The sequence below is a fragment of the Sciurus vulgaris genome (genome assembly GCF_902686455.1).
Source record: "Sciurus vulgaris genome assembly, chromosome: 12".
Taxonomy (NCBI): domain Eukaryota; kingdom Metazoa; phylum Chordata; class Mammalia; order Rodentia; family Sciuridae; genus Sciurus; species Sciurus vulgaris.
Window position 1 is genome coordinate 112,800,487 of NC_136473.1, and position 19,644 is coordinate 112,820,130.

The 19,644-nt window shown below is 59.9% G+C and overlaps 1 protein-coding gene across 1 annotated transcript in view; it reads right to left on the bottom strand.

Annotated features, from left to right (window-relative positions):
- Nucleotides 1-4,928: 4,928 nt before the first annotated feature.
- UCK2 (uridine-cytidine kinase 2) overlaps nt 4,929-19,644 on the bottom strand; it is a 55,961-nt gene continuing 41,245 nt past the window's right edge. The window contains exons 2-7 of the mRNA XM_079107952.1: nt 19,111-19,270; nt 18,560-18,656; nt 14,191-14,333; nt 9,667-9,764; nt 7,749-7,797; nt 4,929-5,799 (exon numbers count right to left, since the gene is read on the bottom strand). Coding sequence (XP_078964078.1) covers nt 5,660-5,799; nt 7,749-7,797; nt 9,667-9,764; nt 14,191-14,333; nt 18,560-18,656; nt 19,111-19,270 — 687 coding nt within the window. The 3' untranslated portion in view covers nt 4,929-5,659. The remainder of the gene's footprint in view (nt 5,800-7,748; nt 7,798-9,666; nt 9,765-14,190; nt 14,334-18,559; nt 18,657-19,110; nt 19,271-19,644) is intronic.

Genomic DNA, 19,644 nt, shown 5'->3' on the forward strand with positions numbered 1-19,644 from the left:
ACTCGCCAGCACCGACTGCCGAACGCACTTTGTAAGAGGCGTCCCGTTTCCTCCCCGAAGCACTAATCAGCCCTCTCAGACGCAGAGCCCGTCAGTAGGCCTGGACAAGTGACCACCACTCTGGGCCCTTTGCTCACTGGCAGAATCCGAGCCCTGGGCCCGCCTGGTTTCAAAGAAAACCCAGAGCCAGCGAGGAGGCGTGGAGGTGGGCTCCGGCCCCTCACCCAGATTTGACACTTAGGGTCCACTCTTCTTTTTTCTGCCTTGAGACCCGGGCAGGATCCACACGGGCCCCTCACGGACACATCTGAAGGCACTGGCTTCTGCAGACCGGCCTCGTCCAGACACATCCTAAGCACATTCCCAGTGAAGTCACAGGCCAGCACCTCTGGGGTCTGATGAGGGGCCCAAGCCAGAACGGGCCTGAGGACCCCCGACAGGCAGGGTGCCTTGGACAGCACCAGGATGACTCTCCCGGAGGAACGGGACGCAGGTGCTGCACACACGGGACCCCAGGGCTGGGCACGGCTGACTCCGCAGTCCCTGGCTCCCACCCCGCCCCAACACGCCACTCACTGTATAGCCGACAGGCAGGATTCCCTCCCTGGACCTACAGAAGCAGCATCGTCAGGACCAGATCCCAGCAGATCCCCAACAGGCCCCCCAGAGACTGTGAAGCCAACCCAGGAGGAGCCACCCAAGAATGCAGCGAGGGAGAGAGGGAGAGGTCAGCTTCTGTCCCCTCTGGCCAAGGCTTCCAGTCCTGCCCAGCAGCAAAGAGAAGTCACATCTTAGGAGAGACTCTGAAGGCACCTAGTCCACTCAGATGTCAGATGTCACAGCGGCCAGGAAACGATGCAGTCCAGCACACGAGGCCTCGGGCCCACCACTAGGTGGCAGACCTGCCCTGGACAACCTCTCCTACAGGCAGTTGAACCGATTTCTTCCTGGTAACTGGAGCAGGCCACGCTTCTTAAACACCCTGCAGGACTGTTCTCAGCAAAAAGGGTGACAAGTGCTGCGTTGAACGTGAGCACCACGCCACAGCCGGCCACTTAGGGACAGGTGAAGGCACGGCCCTGGCAGAGGACGCACGAACACACACCACTGGCAGCCTGGCCTGCGAGTTGCGTGGGCAGAGGCCAGTTGGTCCTCCCCCGACCAGGCGCAGTGCCCAAAGCAGACTGCACGGAATCCCATGCAGTCCCACTCCGGCAACACGCCAGAAGCACCAGGAGACACAGCCCCAGCAGCCCTCAGTAGGCAAGGCCAGCGTGGTGTGCAGCTGGTGTGAAGTCCTGCTTCCTGGCCCCCCACCATTTAAGAAGTCTGGATTTAGCTCGCGTGGCTATCTTATTTTAGTTGATATACACATACATGCATATGCAGTTACAGCTCAGTCTAGCTAACGGCCTTACTTTGTTCTGGGTTTAGAACTTTGCTTTCAGTGCTGGGGTGGAACCCAAGGCCCGTGCATGCTCATCAGGTGCCCTAACACTGCGCTACCCCCGCAGCCCAGAAATTATCTGACAACTCTGCTTTACCACAGGACTCTTAACACCCCCAGCACCAAAATAGTAGAGACCCACCTCTCCATTCCATCCCTCCAAGCTGGCTTTCCACACCCGAGCCTCCTCCTCCCCTTCTTCTCCTACTGGAAACCTTGAAGCAGGTCCTAACAGGACGCTGATCTGCCCCATGGCGGGTCTGGACGGAAGCAGCCCTTCCAGGCCAGGTCCCCTACAGCTGCACAGCGTAAGGCCAGCTCATGGCCAGCTCATGGCAGCCTGAGAAGGGAGGACACAGCTGACCCACTCCAGGGCTTCCCTGGCTCACACTCACCCTCCAGTCATGGAGAGCCAAGCCTGAGTAGAGGCTGCACTCACAGGGGATGGGGAGACCTGTCTGCAGCGCCAGGGAGCCTGGACCACAGCCAGGCACAGGCTTGCAGGGCCTCTGCCCACTGGTGCAGACGCGGCTCTGTCTCACGTCCTCACGGCCAGAAGACAGCAGTCCACCTTGATGGATGGACAGAAGCATCTCACGACACTGCACCCTGCTGAGTGGGTCCCACTGAAAGACCTGCTGAAGTCCCAGGTGGGGTAACACGTCATGGCGGGGTCAGTGGCTGGTGGTCACTCTGCTCATTAACGAGGGCCGCTGGAGCCCAGGATGGGCTAGGGTGGTGCCTGACCCATCTCTGCCACATACAAGGACAGACACACCCACACTCATTCCGATGCAGTGTGCTTCTGTGGCCCACCTCGACCCCGCTGCACTGTCACAAGGTGCCCTCTCCACCCTTTACACACCCCTTGGCAGTGAGGTTTCTTCTCACTTTCACGTGGAAGGGGGGGAAGGGCCAGGGGACTAGCCAGGGAGGGCAGGGACGGGGAGGCTGCATAACTGGAGACATCGGGGGACCCAGGCCTCCTCGGAACCTGGGCCTGGCCTTTCCGCTTGATGAGCAGGGCAAGGCTACTGTTCCTACCGGTGCACGTGCCCCGCACCCTGGCCCTCAGCTCCTGGGCCAAGGCAGGGCCCAGCCCTCCCCACCAGCTGGCATCCGCGGCCTTGTCAGACCAGATACCACAAGCAAAGCCAGGGTTGGATTTTTTCATTCAGTCTTTATTTACAGCAAAGTACATGTTTTCTGTAGCCACCAACAGTAAGGGAGGAGCAAGCATCTCCAAGGGAAGGAAGGTGGAGTCTCTGAGCCACTCACTGGCCATGACCCAGCCGCCACACCCGGAGCAGGGAGGCACCCAGGGACAGAGGCCTGAAGGGCTCTGAGCTCTAGAGCTCCTCGAACAACCCTTTCCCAGGCTCTGCTCCTGTTTGGATGCCAAGAACATGTGTCCACTCCGCTCTGAGACAAGTGTGACCCTAGCCTTGCCCAGCCAGCCCCTTCCTGGGCACAGGACCTCAGAAGGGCCCCTGGGAGACTCCAGGGCAGGGGAGAGAGCTCCCTGCACAGTCTGTCCTGAGCATGGTGCAGGCCAAGGCCAGTCGACAGGTCCCGTGCTTCCCAGCTGCTCCAGTCTGACCCAGGCCCTGGTGAGACTGGCAGCCCACCCGGGCAGGGCGACAGCATCAGTTCCAAGCCTGGGACAGGCAGAAGCCAAGCTCCCCATGATGGCTACATGGCCAAGGCCTAAAGTCCGAGCCCTGGGGACAGCAAACCAGGGACTCCCCTGCCTCTCCCTGGCCTGTCTGCGTAGATCCTGCCGGATGACCCACGGCCGCTCTCAGGGTCTACTCTTCCCACTCCAAACCAAAGGACACCCGAGCCACACTGGCGCACCCTCCTCGGAGCCCTGTTCTTCCCGCACCAGCCTCCAGCTGCCCAGTAAGGAACGTGGCTCAGGGCAGCTGTGAGGCTGCCCTTCCGGCACAGGCCCGGGTATCTCTCCTGGACACTCCCTCCATCCACGGACACCACCTGCGTAGAGAGCGGGGCTGGCCAGGCCCTCAGAAGCCCGGAGGGCCCCAGGCACACCTGGGAATGCCTCCCTGCTTTTGCTCACCCATGCCTCCTCCACCACCGATCAGGGTGGTCAGGGAACAGACCCACGGCTGACAGTCTGATGACTCTCCTCCCAACTCTCAGCTGCAACAAGAGCCAGAGACTCTTAAAAATCCAGACCTGGGTTGTCTTACAAGGAAGCTTAAGTTCAGACACAGCAGGATAGATGCTGGGTGGCCACAGAGGGGTGGACCCTTCCCCATCTCCTCCCTGCCCCAGGCAGCAGGTCCCAGACACCAGCAAGCACTGCCCAGGGCCCCCAGCCAAGCCATGAGGACTTGTGATCCTCTCACAAGGGGGCAGGGGCAGCCCTCCACTGCGTCCAGGCTGGAAGCGGGTGGCTCAGAGACCCTGGAGTTTGGTCCCAACACCACAGGTAAATGAGGAAGCGGCTCAGTAGGTGAGGCCCGAGGGGAGGAGAACCCCCAGGGCAGCCGGGAACGCGGCCAAGGCACTAAATGGTTTGGCACCTGGGAGCTTCAAGTAACATCAGCGCCCTGGGTACTGGCTCCCTGCAGGACAGTTCCACCCGAGCCCAGGCAGGCCAGCAAGACCAGGGGCCAGGTCCTGGGGTGCTGACCCAGCCTGCCACCCAACCAGGAAGGGGCGGGCCTGGCCCTGGAGCACCCTCCGGTGCAGCCTCTCACTGAGGACCCGCCTGGAAGGGCACCCGCGGGAGGCCCTCGTGCCGCTGGGCTGCCGTCCCCAAGCTCCTGCCTGCTGCGCAGCCTCATGGGCCTCTTGGGGCAGCAGACAGCGGACAGACGGGAGAATGAACTGAGTGCAAGCTGAGCCGGAGAGGGGAAGGAGTGACGGGGGCATAACGGAGGCAGTTTGCCTGAAGGGCTTGAGGCTGAGAGGCAGAGGGAGAAGGCTCTGCGGCGTCAGGCCACGGCGGCCACGGCGGCCACATGGGGGACTAAGGGCGTGGCCTGCCAAGCACCCGGAGGCTCGCACCACACCGCGAGCCCTGGCTCTTCTGCAGGTGGACGCGGGGGCACAGGACTCCATGCTCACACCGCCTCATCTCGCCGGGCCCCAGCCCCTCCACCCTCCAGTCAGAGCGCCAGTCCTAACTTCCTCCAAGGGGAGGCGCTCGGGACAGCGGATCACGGCCCGCGCTTCCCGCCTGGGACTCCAGCTCAGGCGCCCGTGGTTTACACAGCTCCTTTAAACACCTCTCTGCAGTCCTCTCTCGGGCAGTCCACCCTCCTGCCCTGCCATGGCTGGCCAGGCTGCCTGACCAAGGGCACACAACCCACGTCGTGCTGCACATCTCCAGTCATGACCAACCAAAGCTCAGCCGCTGGTGTGGGCAGCTCGCCCCACAGCCTGGAGAGCTCAGCTGCACCATATCCCGCAGACAGAAATGCCCGAGGACACCACGGCCATTCGAGGAACAAGCACTTCCTCAAAGACTCGGAGCGGAGACACGGCTGTGCTCCCTCCCTCCCGACTCGGCACTCGGAAGTGACCCCCAACCCTGCTGCTGGGGCTTCCTAGAGAGGCTGAGCAGCAGGGAGTGAGCCAGAGGCGGGGGTGGGGCCAGAACACCTGCACACCTGTCCCCTTCCCTGAGTTCGATTCTGAGTGAGACCTTACCTAATTCAACTCAAAAGACACAAGCACTCCCGTCGAGCTCTAAGCTTCAGCTCCAAGGAGGGGGCACCTCGCAGGGAGGCAGTCGGGCTTCTAACCCACTCCTGTCGCGCGCTCCTGAACTCCAGGAGCAAAGCGGCATCAGCTGGCCAACTCCCCACAGCACGGCCCCAGCTCCAGCCCCAAATACACAGGCACAGGCCCCTGCAAAATACTTACGGCAAAGAGCTGTACAGTATTTGTACATTTACACAAAAATAGATCCTTTTATATATATATATCTATATATACGTTATGTATTTATAACTGGTTACACGTTGGATTCATAATCAGGCATCACCAGGAGACGTTGGCACGGTTTGTTGCTTAAGCTCAGGTCAAGTTCTGTGATTTCGCCGTTCCAAAGTACGAAAAGGAAAAAGAAAAAAATCAGAGGCATTTCATCTCCTTGGTGTTTTCTTAAATACGGTAACGTCAGAGGAAGCGGCGAGCGGATGAACGCTGCCAGAGACCAAGGGGCCTGAAGATCCAGGGTCAGTGTGGCCGGCTGCTGGACTCCGATGGCTGCCTCTTGCGTGATGGGGTGTAGCCGTTAAGGCAGCCGTTGGTCTGCCGCTTGGAGAGCCCTCCGTTGAGGATGTCCTGGATGTGCTGCACGATGAGGTTGATGGCCACTGTGGGACAGAGAGCAGCAGGGTTGAGGTGGCAGGGAGGACATGCAGGGCTGGGCTGGTGGGGGCCTGACTGACAGGCACACTGAGGCAGAGGCAGAGCCCTCCAGGGAAAGGGCACTGCAGCCCAGGTGCACCCTCCAGGCCTCAGCTGGCTGCCGAGATGCCCCCGCAGACAGCGCCTAGGAAAGGACCAGCGTGCCCTGAACGAAACCAGCAACACAGCTCTGCAGGGCTGGTGGCTGGCCCTGGTGCTGACACCACCAGTTAGCCACAGGCCCTTTACGAAGGAACCCGCCAGCTCCATTCCAAGGGAGGGCAACCCCGTGAACGGTCCTCTTCCCCGTCAAAAGCAGAGGGCAGAGCTATCACGTATGGCCATCAGAAACAAAGTACACCCCTCGACCGACTGACACGAATGTCACCAGACACAGAGGAGACATGGGTGCTCCTGACGCAACATGCACTCAGCCAGCCAGCTCCTCGGCCCTGACAGACTGTGCTAGCTAATCCAGTCATCGGCAGCAATGGATGACCCCAGCGGAGGGCCACCCGCAGCCTAGCAGGCCTGCACCCACCACCGTCACTGCCGTGAAGACCAGAGACAGGTTGAGGGGCCTGTGCTGGCTAGAGACCACGTCAACGTTGCTTCTCCTGAATTCAACGACTGCACTGTGCTTGTGGCGAGAATGTCCTCACTCTCCACTACGTGGCGGGGCGTGGTGACCCACGCCTGCCACTCCAGAGCTGTGATTGGGTATATGGTCTCCCCCAAAGCCTTGAGACGGTGCAGGAAAGCTGAGAGATGAACCACTGGGCTATGAGGACCTTAGCCTAGCTGGTGGCCTAGCCGGTGGGTTAATCTTTTGGGGTTTATATTTTGTCCGTGGTGAGCAGAGTTCTCTCTGCTTCCTGCTGCCTTATCCCAAGCTGCTTTCTTCTGCTATGCCCTTCTGCCATGATGTTCTGCCCACCTTCGGCCCACAGCAATGGCATCAGCTGACCATGGACTGAACCTCTGAAACCATGAGCCAAAGTAAACTTTCCCTTCTTTATGTTGTTCTTGTTAGGTCTTTTGGTCATAGCAACGAAAAAGCCCAGCTACTGAGAAGCTGAGAAAGGAACATCACAAATTCGAGGCCAGCCTGGGCAACTCAGTGAGACCCTGTCTCAGAATTTTTAGGGGGTGGAGGTGGAGCTGGGGTGCAGCTCAGAGGTGGAACACTTGCTTGCAAAGCATGCAGGGGGCCTGGAGTGCAATCCCCAGTACTGCTTAAAAATTCCCAAGCAGCTTAGCCTTGTATGTGTGTGCGTGTGTACACGTGTGTGCGCACATGTGTTGCTAGGGACTGAACCCAGGGCCTCCCACGTGTGAACCAAGCACTCTGACACTAACGGGCACCACCAGTACTTTGTTGTTTTGTTTTTAATTCTGAGGCAGGGTCTCACGAAGCTGCCCAGACTGGCCTGGAACTTGCAATCCTCCTGCCTTGATCTCCCAAGTCCCTGGGATTACAGACGCCCACCATTGCACCTGGCAATAAATTTTTAAGTGGAGGAAAAATGAAATAAATAATAAAGGGAAAAAGAAGGCAGGGTCCTGTCTTACAGACAGACTCTGCCACAAATGTCAAATCTGGAGATGGGCCGGCGCACAAGCAGAGGGCCACCCGGCTGTGTCCTGGAGGGCCCTGTGACGGTAGGTGTTCTACGTCACTCTGAGGAGGAGGCCTGCTGTGCTGCCTGGTGGCAAGGTACGCAGGGGTCACCCTGGGCAACAACCGCAGAAGGCCCCAGCCTGCCAAGGGCACAGCCGGTGCCTGCCCTCCCCACCTGAACACCACCCAGGCCCTGATCCCAAGGCAGGGCTGCAGAGAGCAGAGCCACTGCTACCGCATCCTGCCCGGCCCGTGGCTGGCAGCGTAGAGGTCAGGTGCCCCACAGGGACTCACCGAGATTGTCTGCACCTCTAGGAATTATCACATCGGCATACTTCTTTGTCTGTGGAGAGAGACGTGCAGAACATGTTAACAGAGGGGCTCAGGGCAAAGTGATCCAGCCCCTCCCGGAGGAACAAGGGGAGGGCCAGCCTTCCTCAGAGCCAGGGAGGAAGGGAGTGGGCAGGGTCAGCAGAACAAAGATGGAGGGTGTTCCGTGTCAGTGAGGCGCTGGTCCTGACCGAGCTACTAACTCAAACCAACCCATGGCTCAGCTTCTCTTTGTGCACAAGGACCCGTATCCACCTCGTCGTATTATAATAGAGCAGGTGGCTTCTCAGTTCCTGTTCCTAGCCCCACCAGCCTTCAGAACTTGGACATCAAACACTAACTCTAGGAAAGCCATGAACTAGTACAACCTAGGCTCATGAGGGGTCAGTCCACCTGAACTCTGACACAGCCTGCAGGTGACGTGATTCATCCTGGCCCAGGAAAAGCCAGAAAAGGCCCCCAGCGCCCCGTTTCCCTGGCCCCACCAATGGTGGACAGAGCTGGCTTCATGACTGCACTGTAAAGTGAAGCCACGGCTAGACATACTCCTATGTGTGTGTTTTGATTTACTGAGACTCTGGACGCACTCCTGAGCCTGCTGTGTGAGCTCCCTCACCATGAGCTTCCAGGCCACCTGCGGACGCACACCTCTGCCAGGCCCAACCCCAACGCAGACTTGGTGGACATCGACCAGGTCTGAGTCCCTGGCTTGTGGAGGAGTGAGTTGGTCTTTTCCTGAGCAAAGAGTGGCTGGACAGTGGGAATAAGCAGAAACAACCCGAAAAGCTTTTGTCCAGAATCTTCCACTCCACTACAACCAGGTGAAGTGGCAAATGATGTCTGATAATGAAGTAACTCTGGGTCCTTGTCCTGTTATTAATAGCACAAGGGCCTGGGGCAGCTGAATGGCCACAGAGCTTTGCACAGCTCAGTGTCCCCTCGGACAGGCGTCACGGCTACTCAGGCCAGCTTGGAAAGTACACCTATGCCTGGCTAGGAACCAAAGTCAAGTCTGGCTTGATGGACAGCCTACTAACAGTCGTAAAGAAAGAAAGAGGTTGGGAACATAGTTTTCCAGGAGCGAGAAGCTGATCACTGGGGTGAGCAGAGAAATCCCATGCCCAGTCCTGCTCTACACCTGTGCTCAAGGCCTTCCCAGCCTGTAGTCCGCAGGAGCCCTCACTGGCCAGCCACCCTCCTCTCCCTGGGAGCCTGGTTTGGATAACGAGGGGCTGGGCCGCAGTGAGGTCACCTGGGGAGACGCAATGACTGGGGTGCAGGCCCCTGTCCAGGCCTCCCGTCCCACACCAGCTGTCACGCCCTTCCTCCACCACATGCCTCTGGTCTCCCGCAGGCTTTCTGGAGGCTCCACTGGCCTCCCCCAGAAGTAGAGGGTGTCCCCGGGCTGAGGGCTGGCTTACCAAGGTCCTGGACACCCTTGTCTCCACTGTCTCACCTCAGCGCTCCCAGCTGCCTGGGAGAGCTGGAGAGCGCATGCCAGGAGGGAGTGGGGTCACCTGCTGCAGGACAGCATGCGTCTGCCTTGGGGTGCTCACCCAGGCGGAGAAGGAGACCAAGGGGGCCACCCTACGTCCTGCCAAGGGCCATCCCTGGACGGGGCACAGCCATACCACCAACCAGGAAATGCAGAACTTGCTGAACTACAGAGCCAGCACGAGGCCTGGCACGGCCCTTAAGGGCTCCCCAAGGAGAACGGCAGGACACCAAGCACCCCTGGCCACCCTCTCTTGGGACCGCAGGGCAGAGACTCTTGGCGAGAGGAGGGAGACTCGAGCTGGGGACTCCAGCAACTTACGTACCTTTATGTGTACCACGAAATTAAGTTCTAGGTTCAACAAAGACAAGCCAAAACGCAACTCACTGGCAAGCAGAATTCCTCAAAGGCAGGCTTGACGAATGTAATGTACTGAGACAAAATCTGCTCAAGGTCCCGCCCTCTTTCGCTGATGTCCCTCAGTACTGTAAGAGAAGAAAACAAGACTCAAGAAAACAGCGTGGGCGCCACCAGCACATGCCCGCGGGGAGCAGGCCCTGGACTCTGTCACTCCCACAAATCAGAAGTGGGTTCCTCGGAGGCCCGGCAAGGGCAGGGCAGGAGCTTCGAGGAACAAGTCACCCACCCAAGTCTTACTTCCTCAGATTCCACCAAAAACGCTGGGGAACAGAAGACGTCCTGCCCAGAGCCGGCAGACGCCTGCTTCAGCTCACAGCTGGCCAACCAAACTCCAATGTGACCACACGCCCAGAACGGCCTAGAGGGCCAGGGCAACGGGTAGCCTGGGTTCAGGCAGGGATGGCTGCGCGCCACTCTGCCACTGGCCCTGTCCGGAAGTCCAGGTGGCTCATCTCAGGCTCCCCGGGTCACTGGGGCAGGAGGCCCTGCTCACCAGCAGCACAGGTCTGCACACTCAAGGATCCTTACTGAGAGGACAGTGAACTGGGACACAGTGGCCAGAGCAGAGCAGCAGCCCAGGAGGCCCCAGACTCTTCTGCCACTGTACTCTCCTGCTCTGTTTTATTCACCACTTTTGTCAATTAAGTCTTTTGTCAAAAAATGGAAAGGGGGCTGATCGCCCTGGCTCTGCCACTGCACCCGACCTCCCGAGCATCAGGCTCCGTGGACCGTACGCCTGCAAGAGTCCCTCCCTCACCACCGGGATAGCCTGGGATCCTGCCGCCCAACTGATACGTCTTCTGGCCCGGGCCCCGAGGTTGCTGCCCCACCCACCACCATCTGCAAAGGCCCGCCAGCTCCTCTGAACCGTGTCTCGGGTAATGGCTCGCGAGAGGGTGAGACGCACCAGACAGCAGGGCAGGATCTGAGAGTGAACCTCAGTCTAAACCACGGCTCCCGCTCCGCTCGCAGGTGGCCAGGAAGGAGGGTGGTGCTTTGGCTCTCTTCCCTCGGAGGACAGGGAAACAGCCTCCAGAGCCGACCCAAGCCAGGCATCTGGCTTCACGCCAGCCCTGGTCATGCACGGTCCGCTGGTCCCCACATGCCAGGACTTGCCTCATACCCATCTGCCTGTCCACACGGCCTGGCCACCACCTGCCAGGGAACGGCTCTCTCCCACCTTGCAACACGGCCCCTGCTCTGGCTGCCCCAGAGGGTCTGCTGGGCAGACTTGGCCGGGGAGGAACAGAGGCGCTGCCATGTGGCCCCTGCCTTAGATCCTTGGCGCTCGGCACGCACAGTGATGACTTCAACGGGGCCAAAACCTGCAGCCAGGGGCCTCCAGCCCTCCACATGTCCCCGGACAAAGCCCACAGAAAAAGGAAGCCAGATCAAAGGGGCATCGGAGCTGGAAGAGAACAAGCACCTCACACCCGGGCGGCCGGGCTTCCCGCCAGCTCCGAGGCTGGCTTTGTTTAGCAACACAGGACACACGCGTCTTCCGCACTGTGGGAAGTTCTGTCCTCCGGCATGACCAGGACACACTGCGTCCTGCAGACCTGGACACTCATCTGCTGGGCTGGAGAGAAACAGCTGGTCATGCAGAAAGAGGTGTGGGGGACAGTCACAGTGAACCTCCACAATGCACATCCAGTGAAGAGGGAGGGACCGGCAGGGGAGGGAGGAGCCCTGCCTCAGGACAGGGGCCAGAAAGCTGTCCTGACACGGGGACTGCCAACCAGAAGACACCACCCACCTCTGCTCCCAAGAGCCCTCAGGAATGACCACCTTAAGCAACCCGGGCCAGCACCTGAGCCAGAGACCTGCGGGCCACACCCACTGCAGCGAGAAGCCCCGCTCCTTGCCACGGTCTGAGCAGGAACACAACAGGGCTGAGTCAGAGCAAGGTCTCGGCACAAACCGGAAACTCCTGGGACTCACAACCGGGGCCATCCACAGTCTGAACCCACACATTTGCTGGGCCAGGACAGGCCCTTTGAGAGGACAAGGTAAAGGGCAGGAAATGGCAAGTCTACCATGACCCCCGCCTGGCCTTCTCACTCCAGCCTTCAAACCTAGCGGTGCTCTTCCTGGCCTCCCAAGCCAAGAGCAAGATCTAGGAAGAACCACAATACGGACAATTCCTCAACGGTCATGTCGGCTCATGTCGCCAAGTGGCTAAGGAGCTGTGTCTCCCTATACTGAAAGAACAGACTGCACATACCAAGGCCCCTCGATGAACCAGGCCCAGGGAGCCAGGCGGCAGAGGAGGGGCAGAGGCCGCCGTGCTGCCCCCGCCACGTGCTCCTGGGCCTGTGCTCGGAGCACCTGAAGCCACGTCCTGAGTGGGGGAGTCCGGCTCCCAAGACTGCACCACTCCAAGGCAGAACCCCATCAGGGTTGACTCAGAATGGGAGGCCGCATGCCCAGAGGGCGTGGCGAGGAGGTGGGCACCAGCACGCGCCAGAATGCTCAAGCCCCACAGTGGCTCCTGCCCATCCCTCCGTCTCCCTCAGCACCTTGCACCCCACCAAGGACCTGCGAGATCTCCCTGTGTCCCAAGTGCAGAGAGAATGGAGGCTCGGGTAGAGCGTGCAGCAGGCCCACCAAGTAAGGACGTGGCCTCGACAGTAGGTGACCGCAGCACCAGGATGCACAGGTCAGCAGAACTGGACCCAAGAGGCCCCAGCAAGAGGGGGTCCCGCTCCACGTGGGGACCCCATGCCAAGAAAGGAACAGGAGCACTCAGACCACACCGTGGGGCCTGCTGGGATCAGGACCTGGCCGCCCTGCACGGGGCTTCTATCTGCCACACAGGCCTCAATGACCACACCACGGGCCGACCCCAAGACCACTAATCCTCACGACACCCGGGGTGCCCGTTCCAAGATGATCCTCCAACAGGAAGATGAGCACAAGGAAGTGAAGCACCCTTTGCCCAGGGCGATGGGGAACCCAGAATCTCAGTCCTCTTCGCCCGACTCTAAACCTGTCCGCTCGACACCCCAGGTGGCCTCCCTGATCCCAGCGGGAGCACCCGCAAGCAAGCGGGGTGGGTCCTGCGCTCGGGGCAAGGGCGAGGGTGGGGGAGTCGGCGTGGGCTCCAGCACCCACCCCAGAGCCCACATGACCCGACCCAGCAGACCTGTGCTGCTGCAAGCAGGTCTGTCCCACAGTCCCCACAAGGACACCCAAAGCGTGAGGCGTCCCAAGAGCGGCCAAGTCAGAGGGGCCAGGGCTCTGCTGGGTCCAAGCACGAGCCACCCATGCCGCTCTCCTCTCCTGGCCTGGCATCCCTGCGCCCCTCCCTGCTGGGAGTGGAGTGGACTCCAACCACTTGGGGGCACTGCTTGGCCGAAGGGCAGGCCCAGGACGTGTCTCCCCACCATCCAGCGTCTCCCACAGCTCCGGCAACGAGCGACCACGTCAGATGCAAGCAGGCTGGGCCCAGGAGCGAGACCGTACCCAGGATCCGAGGTCAGACCGCTCTGGCAGAGGAGCCGACCTGGGAGTCCCCTTGCCCACCACAGGGACGCGGACCTTAGTCACCTTTCACTCCCTGCCACCTCCGTCCAGTGCCACCCCAATCCCTACCTGCTCTTGCCGCCTCCCACCACCTAAGCGTGACAGCCTGCCTCAGGCCCAGATCCACGGGTGGTCTTCCCCAGCCTCCCCAGGCTGCCCACTGCCCACGCCTACGTGTCCTGTCAGAATGAAGAGCGCTCCGCTCCCGGCTCCTTGCCTGTGGAGCCAAACTGGAAGTCCCAGGGCCACAGTGGCCCAGCTACTTTCTAGCGTCTCCTTCTATGACCCTCGGTCTACCCTCAGAAGAGGCCAGCATCTGTCTGCCCGGCACCTTCCTGGGTTGCCTGCACCGTCGCTGACCCTGCATCGAGGCCCCGTCCGTCCCTCCTAGTGGAACAGTCCTCCTGAGCTCAGGTCCCACCAAGGGACCTCTGCACCTCTGGTAGTGGGCACAGCCTTGGCTCAGCCTGGGGCAGCTGTGGGGCTGCTAGGACCGCCCAGTGTGGCCTGGAAAGACTACGGAGCTGGAGAAGCCGTGGTGGGATGGGTGCCCAGAGCCGAGGGCACAGTCCTCCATCCCCATGGCCTACAGCTGGTCCAAAGTCGAGGCGTCCTAATGGGGGGCTTGGGGACCACAAGGACTGGGTGTTTAAGTACCTTCCCTGGTGCAACCAGCATGTGGACGTCTCATTTCAACTCAGTGACCTCACAGCCTATCTAACCCAAAACAGTTAGTGACTAACCCCTTCTCAAATGTCACCCGGCGTTTGGGCGGCAGGACATCCGGCCGGGTGGACTGATGTAGCTAGGCTAGGCAGGCACCTGTCTGCCCTGGGAAGGCCCAGACCTGGGAAGGCTCAGGAGCAGCGGGGCGGGGGGGGTGGGGAGGGAGGCAGTCATGGGCTCCCAGATCCCCTGTCCCCAAGATAGCCACCAACAGGGCCACTGGAGGCTTACGGAGCACACCTCTTCGGGAAAGCCGCGTGTCCGCATCTGTATCCACAAAAAGCTTCATCTGGAACAGGTCTCGAACCTCCTGGGAATAGAAGGCCAGGATCCCTTCGAAAAGCACCACGTCTGCAGGATAGACAGTGACCGTCTCCTCTTTCCTGCAAAGCAGAGTCGACAAGAGGTCAGCGGGGGAGCATAGCTGCAGCCCTAGCACAGGCAAGTCCCTGCCCTCAGCAGACGCAGGGCAGACGCAAGGGCTCCTCCAGCAGAGCCTCAGGAGGCCATGGATCATGGCCTCAGGGCTAGGACCAGAATTTGGCTGGAAAAGGAATTCTGTGACCAGCTTTTGCCATAAAGTAGGATTGGGGCAGCCACCCTACTCCCGGAAAGAGAAGCCCGCTTGTGGCGTGGAGACCAGGGCAGACAGCAGATCCGACTCCCGGCTTCTCCAAAGCAGGTCCAGGAACGCTCCACGCCTGGCATCCTGCAGGATGCTCTGCACTTTACAGCACACAAGCGCTCGGCTTCACACGTCCACCCCTCCCCATACCTGAGGCCGCTGGAGGCGGGAGGAGGGGCAGAGCGAGAGGCTCTGACTTTGGAAAGACGAGGTGGAAGAGAAAGCACCTGCTTTCTCTTGCCTGCAAGCTCTTCCAGGAGCCAGTGCGGTGGCCAGGGCCCGTCATTATGGACAGAGCAGGATGTTACCACGGCCTCTACCTGCCCCTCGGGGCAGAGGCTTAGGAAGCCTGGCTTTCAGAGCTGGTCGGTGGGCCGCTGGGGCAAGACTGGGGCCGCCTTGCCTCCCTACTCTGTGGCCTCCCTCAGTTCACCCAGCAGCCCCCTTGCCCTGGGTCTTGCACGCCAACGCCACTGGAGGCAGGGGTGACTGCCTCCACGAGGTCTGCTGCTCTCCATGACGAGCAGCCAGGTGCAGTGGCACAACTGTAATAGCAACTCAGAGGCCGAGCAGGGGGATCGGAAGTTCTGGGACAGCCTCAGCAACTTAAGAAAACTTAGCAAGACCCTGTCTCAAAGTAAAAATAAAAAGGTCAAGAATTGGCTCCGTGGCAGAGCGCCCTGAGTTCAATTCTCAAAAAATCATTAATTAAAGAAATGAAACAAATGTCTTTAAGTTCCTTAAAGCAACAGCTGTATCTGTGCGAATGCACAGAGGCCAGCAGCAAGGGCCCCTGCGAGGGTGCTGCTGGTCTCCCGGTGAACGCTGGTTCCTCCACGGCTGGGGGCAGCTCGGAGAGGCAGGACACAGCACGTGGAAGCCAGCAGGGAAAGGACGGGCAGTGAGGCTGGAGGCCTCCAGAACGGAGCACAGCTCGGAGCTCCGAGTGGGGGCTGGGGGCCGAACACGTGCACCGAGTCCCCACGTAAGGGCTCCAGGGTGGAGGCAGAGCTTCAGTCTGTCTGAAAGCCCCCAGGTGTTTCTGGCACGGTGCCAGCTTTGAGAAGCACAATCTGGAGGAATGTCCGCGACCAGGCCACGGGGCGCGGCCGCCGCGCTCAGAGGCGGGACGATGGGAGGAGCGCAAGGAGCGGTGACCCAGGTAACGCCCCCCACCGAGGGCGGGCGGGAAGCTCTGCTGAGAAGCCGCCTTGTGGGGTCCCTGGCTTCACCTGAGAGACAGAGGACAGCAGCACCAGGCTCACCATACACAACACCAGGTGGCAGACTGGGTGCCCAAAAAACACCAAGAGGAGCAGGTGGTTTCCCAGGAAGGAGATAACAACTACCTGCTTTGTTGTGCCCTAAGAAGTCAGAATTGATCATTTCCCTGGTCCACACACAGGTCAAGGGGGGAAATTCCAAAGCAACTCAGACTAAAATCAACACTGACTGAGCAGCTGACCCAATGGCCCAGAAAACACAGACCCAGATGGCTGGATCATCTGAGACAACAGGGGTGGGGCAGATAGATGTCTTCCTAGTGCGACCAACTCTTCCACATCCCAAAGGCCTCTGGGTGGGATGGGGTGCCCCACAAGTGGTCCTTGAGAGCTGGGAGCTTGGCTATGCTCAGAAAATGTTTCTCAGCAGAGAGAGGCTGTGCATCACCAGAGAAGGTTTTAAAATAAATAGCATCTACACTGGGCATTCCAGCAGGGCTGCACTGTCCACATGTGAACTTGAAGGGGTTCATCCTGCAGAAGATACCCAGCTTCCCCCTCTGCCTCACCTCTGCAGTGATCACAGCCTCTCTCCATCAAGAACCTCATTCCTCATCACACACCTGAAATTCCAGCGGCTCAGGAATCTGAGGCAGGAGGACTGCAGGTTCAAAGTCAGCCTCAGCAACTTAGCAAGACCCTAAGCAACTCAGTGAGATGATCCTGTCTCTAAATAAAATATTTAAGAAGGGGTGGGGATGTGGCTTAGTAGTTAAGCATCCCTGGGTTTAATCCTGGTACCAAGAAGAGGAAAAAAAAGACACTCACTCTACTGCCTTGGTCCTCCATATGCCTCTTCCTCGACAGCCTCACGGAGGCCCTTCCTGCTCCAGAACGGTCTTCCTGCAGCTATACCTGAGCGCCTGTGGCTCTGTAGGATCTGTGACATGCTCTCCAACTGTCACCTTGGAAATCCCTTCCTGACAACCTCCCCCCACAACACAGCCTCACACAGGCTGCTCTGGGCAACCGCAGGAGGTGCAGTCCCCCGCTCCACAGGACCTTGCTCGGGCAGCAGGCTGCACTGCCTCCTCCTGAACCGGGGAAGGCAAGCATGGGCACCAGCTGACCATGCCCCTCCATGGCAGAACGGCAGCCCAGGATGCCCTCCCGGTGTGGTTCCAGGCTATCTGCCATGAACACGTGGAAGGCGACCATGAGGCAGAATCCACAGTGATCAGGGGAGCACGGTGCTGAGGCAGGTCACTGAGAACACGCCACAGCGTCCCTCGGGGCTGGGAGCTGGACACAGTGCCCTGCTGTGCTGGTGCAACGGTCAGGCTAAACCCTGGGGTTTGCCCTCACACTCTGGCTGCGCCTACCAGCCCCAACATTCAGATCAGCTGTGACTCCTACCCTGAACCCCTTTATTCCTGAACCATCTGCAAGGGTCGCCAGCTGACCCAGGCATGATGACTGGGGTCCTGAGCTGGACACTCCCCCCACAGTGACACCTGGTCTCCTGAGGTGTGCTTCAGGAGATGCTGGTGAGGGACAAGAGGCGTAGCAAAGCAGCCCCGCCTACATCTCAAGCCCCACACCTGCCCTCTCGGCTTCTTCCTCTGACCAGTTCCTTGTCACACCTGTGAACCTGAGAGAGGTACAGGCCAGGTACCCACTGAGTTGACTGAGATATGTAGTCACAGAGCTTGGAGACAGTGGGTCATACACAGAGACAGCTGATAAGAGACAAGTTCTAATTTCCCATCTCAACACTTCAACTCAAGAAAGAATGGGATAAGGGAGTCAGGAAGGAAGCATGAAATACCGGCAGAGCGCACACAGCCAGGCTGAGAACTCCAAGGAGCCACCAGGAGCCGAGAACCGAGAGGAACCATGCTTGTGCAGTGCGCCCTGCAGGAGGTCAGCATGAGGCCAGGAAGTCCCAAGAGTTTTCACGTTAAAACTGGGTCAGAGCCAGGCACCATGGCGCACGCCTGAAATCCCAGTAGCTTGGGAGGCTGAGGTGGGAGGAACTGGAGTTCAAGGCCAGCCTCAGCAACAGCAAGCAACTCAGAGAGACCCTGTCTCTAAATAAAATACAAAAAAGGGCTGGGGGTGTGGCTCAGTGACTGAGTGCCCCTGAGTTCAAACCCTGGTACCAAAACAAAACAAAACAAAACAAAAACAAAAACAAAAACTGAGTCAGAATGAGCAGAGAAGAGTCATGAACAGGCTGAAGGTGCCTGGGGCCTGGTCAGCAGGAGGGAACACCCTTCCCAGGAGCCCACCCACCACTCAGAGGGAGGAGGACGTGCTACCCAGCCAGCACCTGCCCTGGAGGAACTGTTTGGCCTGGGCTGAGAAGCCCCCCGGAGTGTTTGGTCAACCCCAAGATCCTCACCTGACCATCTCAAACCCACACACCCCTGTGCCTGGCCCAATCCCACGTCAGCCAGGAGAGCAAGAAGAAGGGCTCTTTGTTCTTCCTGCCCTTCCTCCACCTTTCTTACATCCTGTTCCAGGAACAGCTCGGGATGTGGGACCAGAACACGTGTGCAGAGCCACCCAGCACCCATGAACCTGCCCTTCCGAGCACAGAGCATGCCGCCCGTATCTTTCCAGGAAACGCCACGGGCTCCCCAGCCAGGCACCCGGGCACACAAGGCAGTGCCGCCCCCCCACTGGCAGCTGCAGGGGTCAATGGGGACAGGTCAGAGCGCAGACCCAGGCTGCTGTGGGTGGCGGGTGGCCCACTTACCGAGAATGGGAGACGAAGTCGTAGACAGGGATCTGAACCGTCTTCCCTTCGGTGATTTCTTTGAGAGTCTTGAAGATGAGTTCATTGTCAAAGGCATCTGAAGGAGATCAGACTGTCAGCAGGTCTGACTTTCAGCTCATTTCTCTCAGGACCGTGCACAGGACGGGGCCCTGAGGGGAACATGAGAGCTCGCGGGCGAGTGAGCTGGCAGCAGGTCTCTGGTGTCTGGCCTCTGGCAGAGCCTCCCTAGCCTCCACTCCTCCTCCTGCTAGTTCAGGGGCCAGGCCAGGGGAGGGGCGGCGCAGGCTGCTGTGGCTCAGCGGTGGCATGAGGGCCCACCATGGGGTCACTCAGGGCTGGCGCACCCGAGGCCCAGGCTCTTGCGTCCCCAGCATGCCATTCAAGGCGAAGCCTGTCACGAGCTGGGCACGTCAAGTGCACCAACACCGCTTCCTCCCCGTAAGCCCACACAGCCCCTCAGGGCAGTCCTCAGGTCCCTGCTGCCCCTCCCCTGGCAGCACAGAACCTCCTGCCTCCCCCTCCCGACTCACCCGGGTGATCAAAATTGAACTGGCCCTTCAGGGCTTTGGCCTTCTGGTCCGAGGTGAGGACACGGTAGAAGCTGTCCTGGCTCAGGATGACCACCTGCTTCTGGCGGTAGTCCACCTCGTTCTGCCCCAGGAGCTGCACGATCTTGGCACAAACCGAAGACTGCAGGAGAAAAGAGCACAGGAGGATGAGGGGGCAGCCTACGGGTGGAGAGAGCACCCAGGAGGGCCAGCTTCGCGGAGGCCCAAAGGCCCAGCTGCGGCCGCTGAGAGGCTGGCCCTCTCCTCCCTGCCCTTGGATGCCGCAGTGCCAGCAGCTCTGCCTCCTCTCCCACAAATCCCCTTCCGAATCCACCCCAGGACAGTAATGGCTGACTCCACCTGCTTGTGCCCTGGGTGTGCCCACACCCCAGGATGAGGGGCCTGAGTACCGCGGGGCATCCTCGGCCCCTGCGCCTGCAAGCCCCCACCAGTCAGCGAAGCCAGCCAGCGAGGCCTGGATAGCGCCTTGGCTCTGCCTCTGCTGGCTGCTTGTGC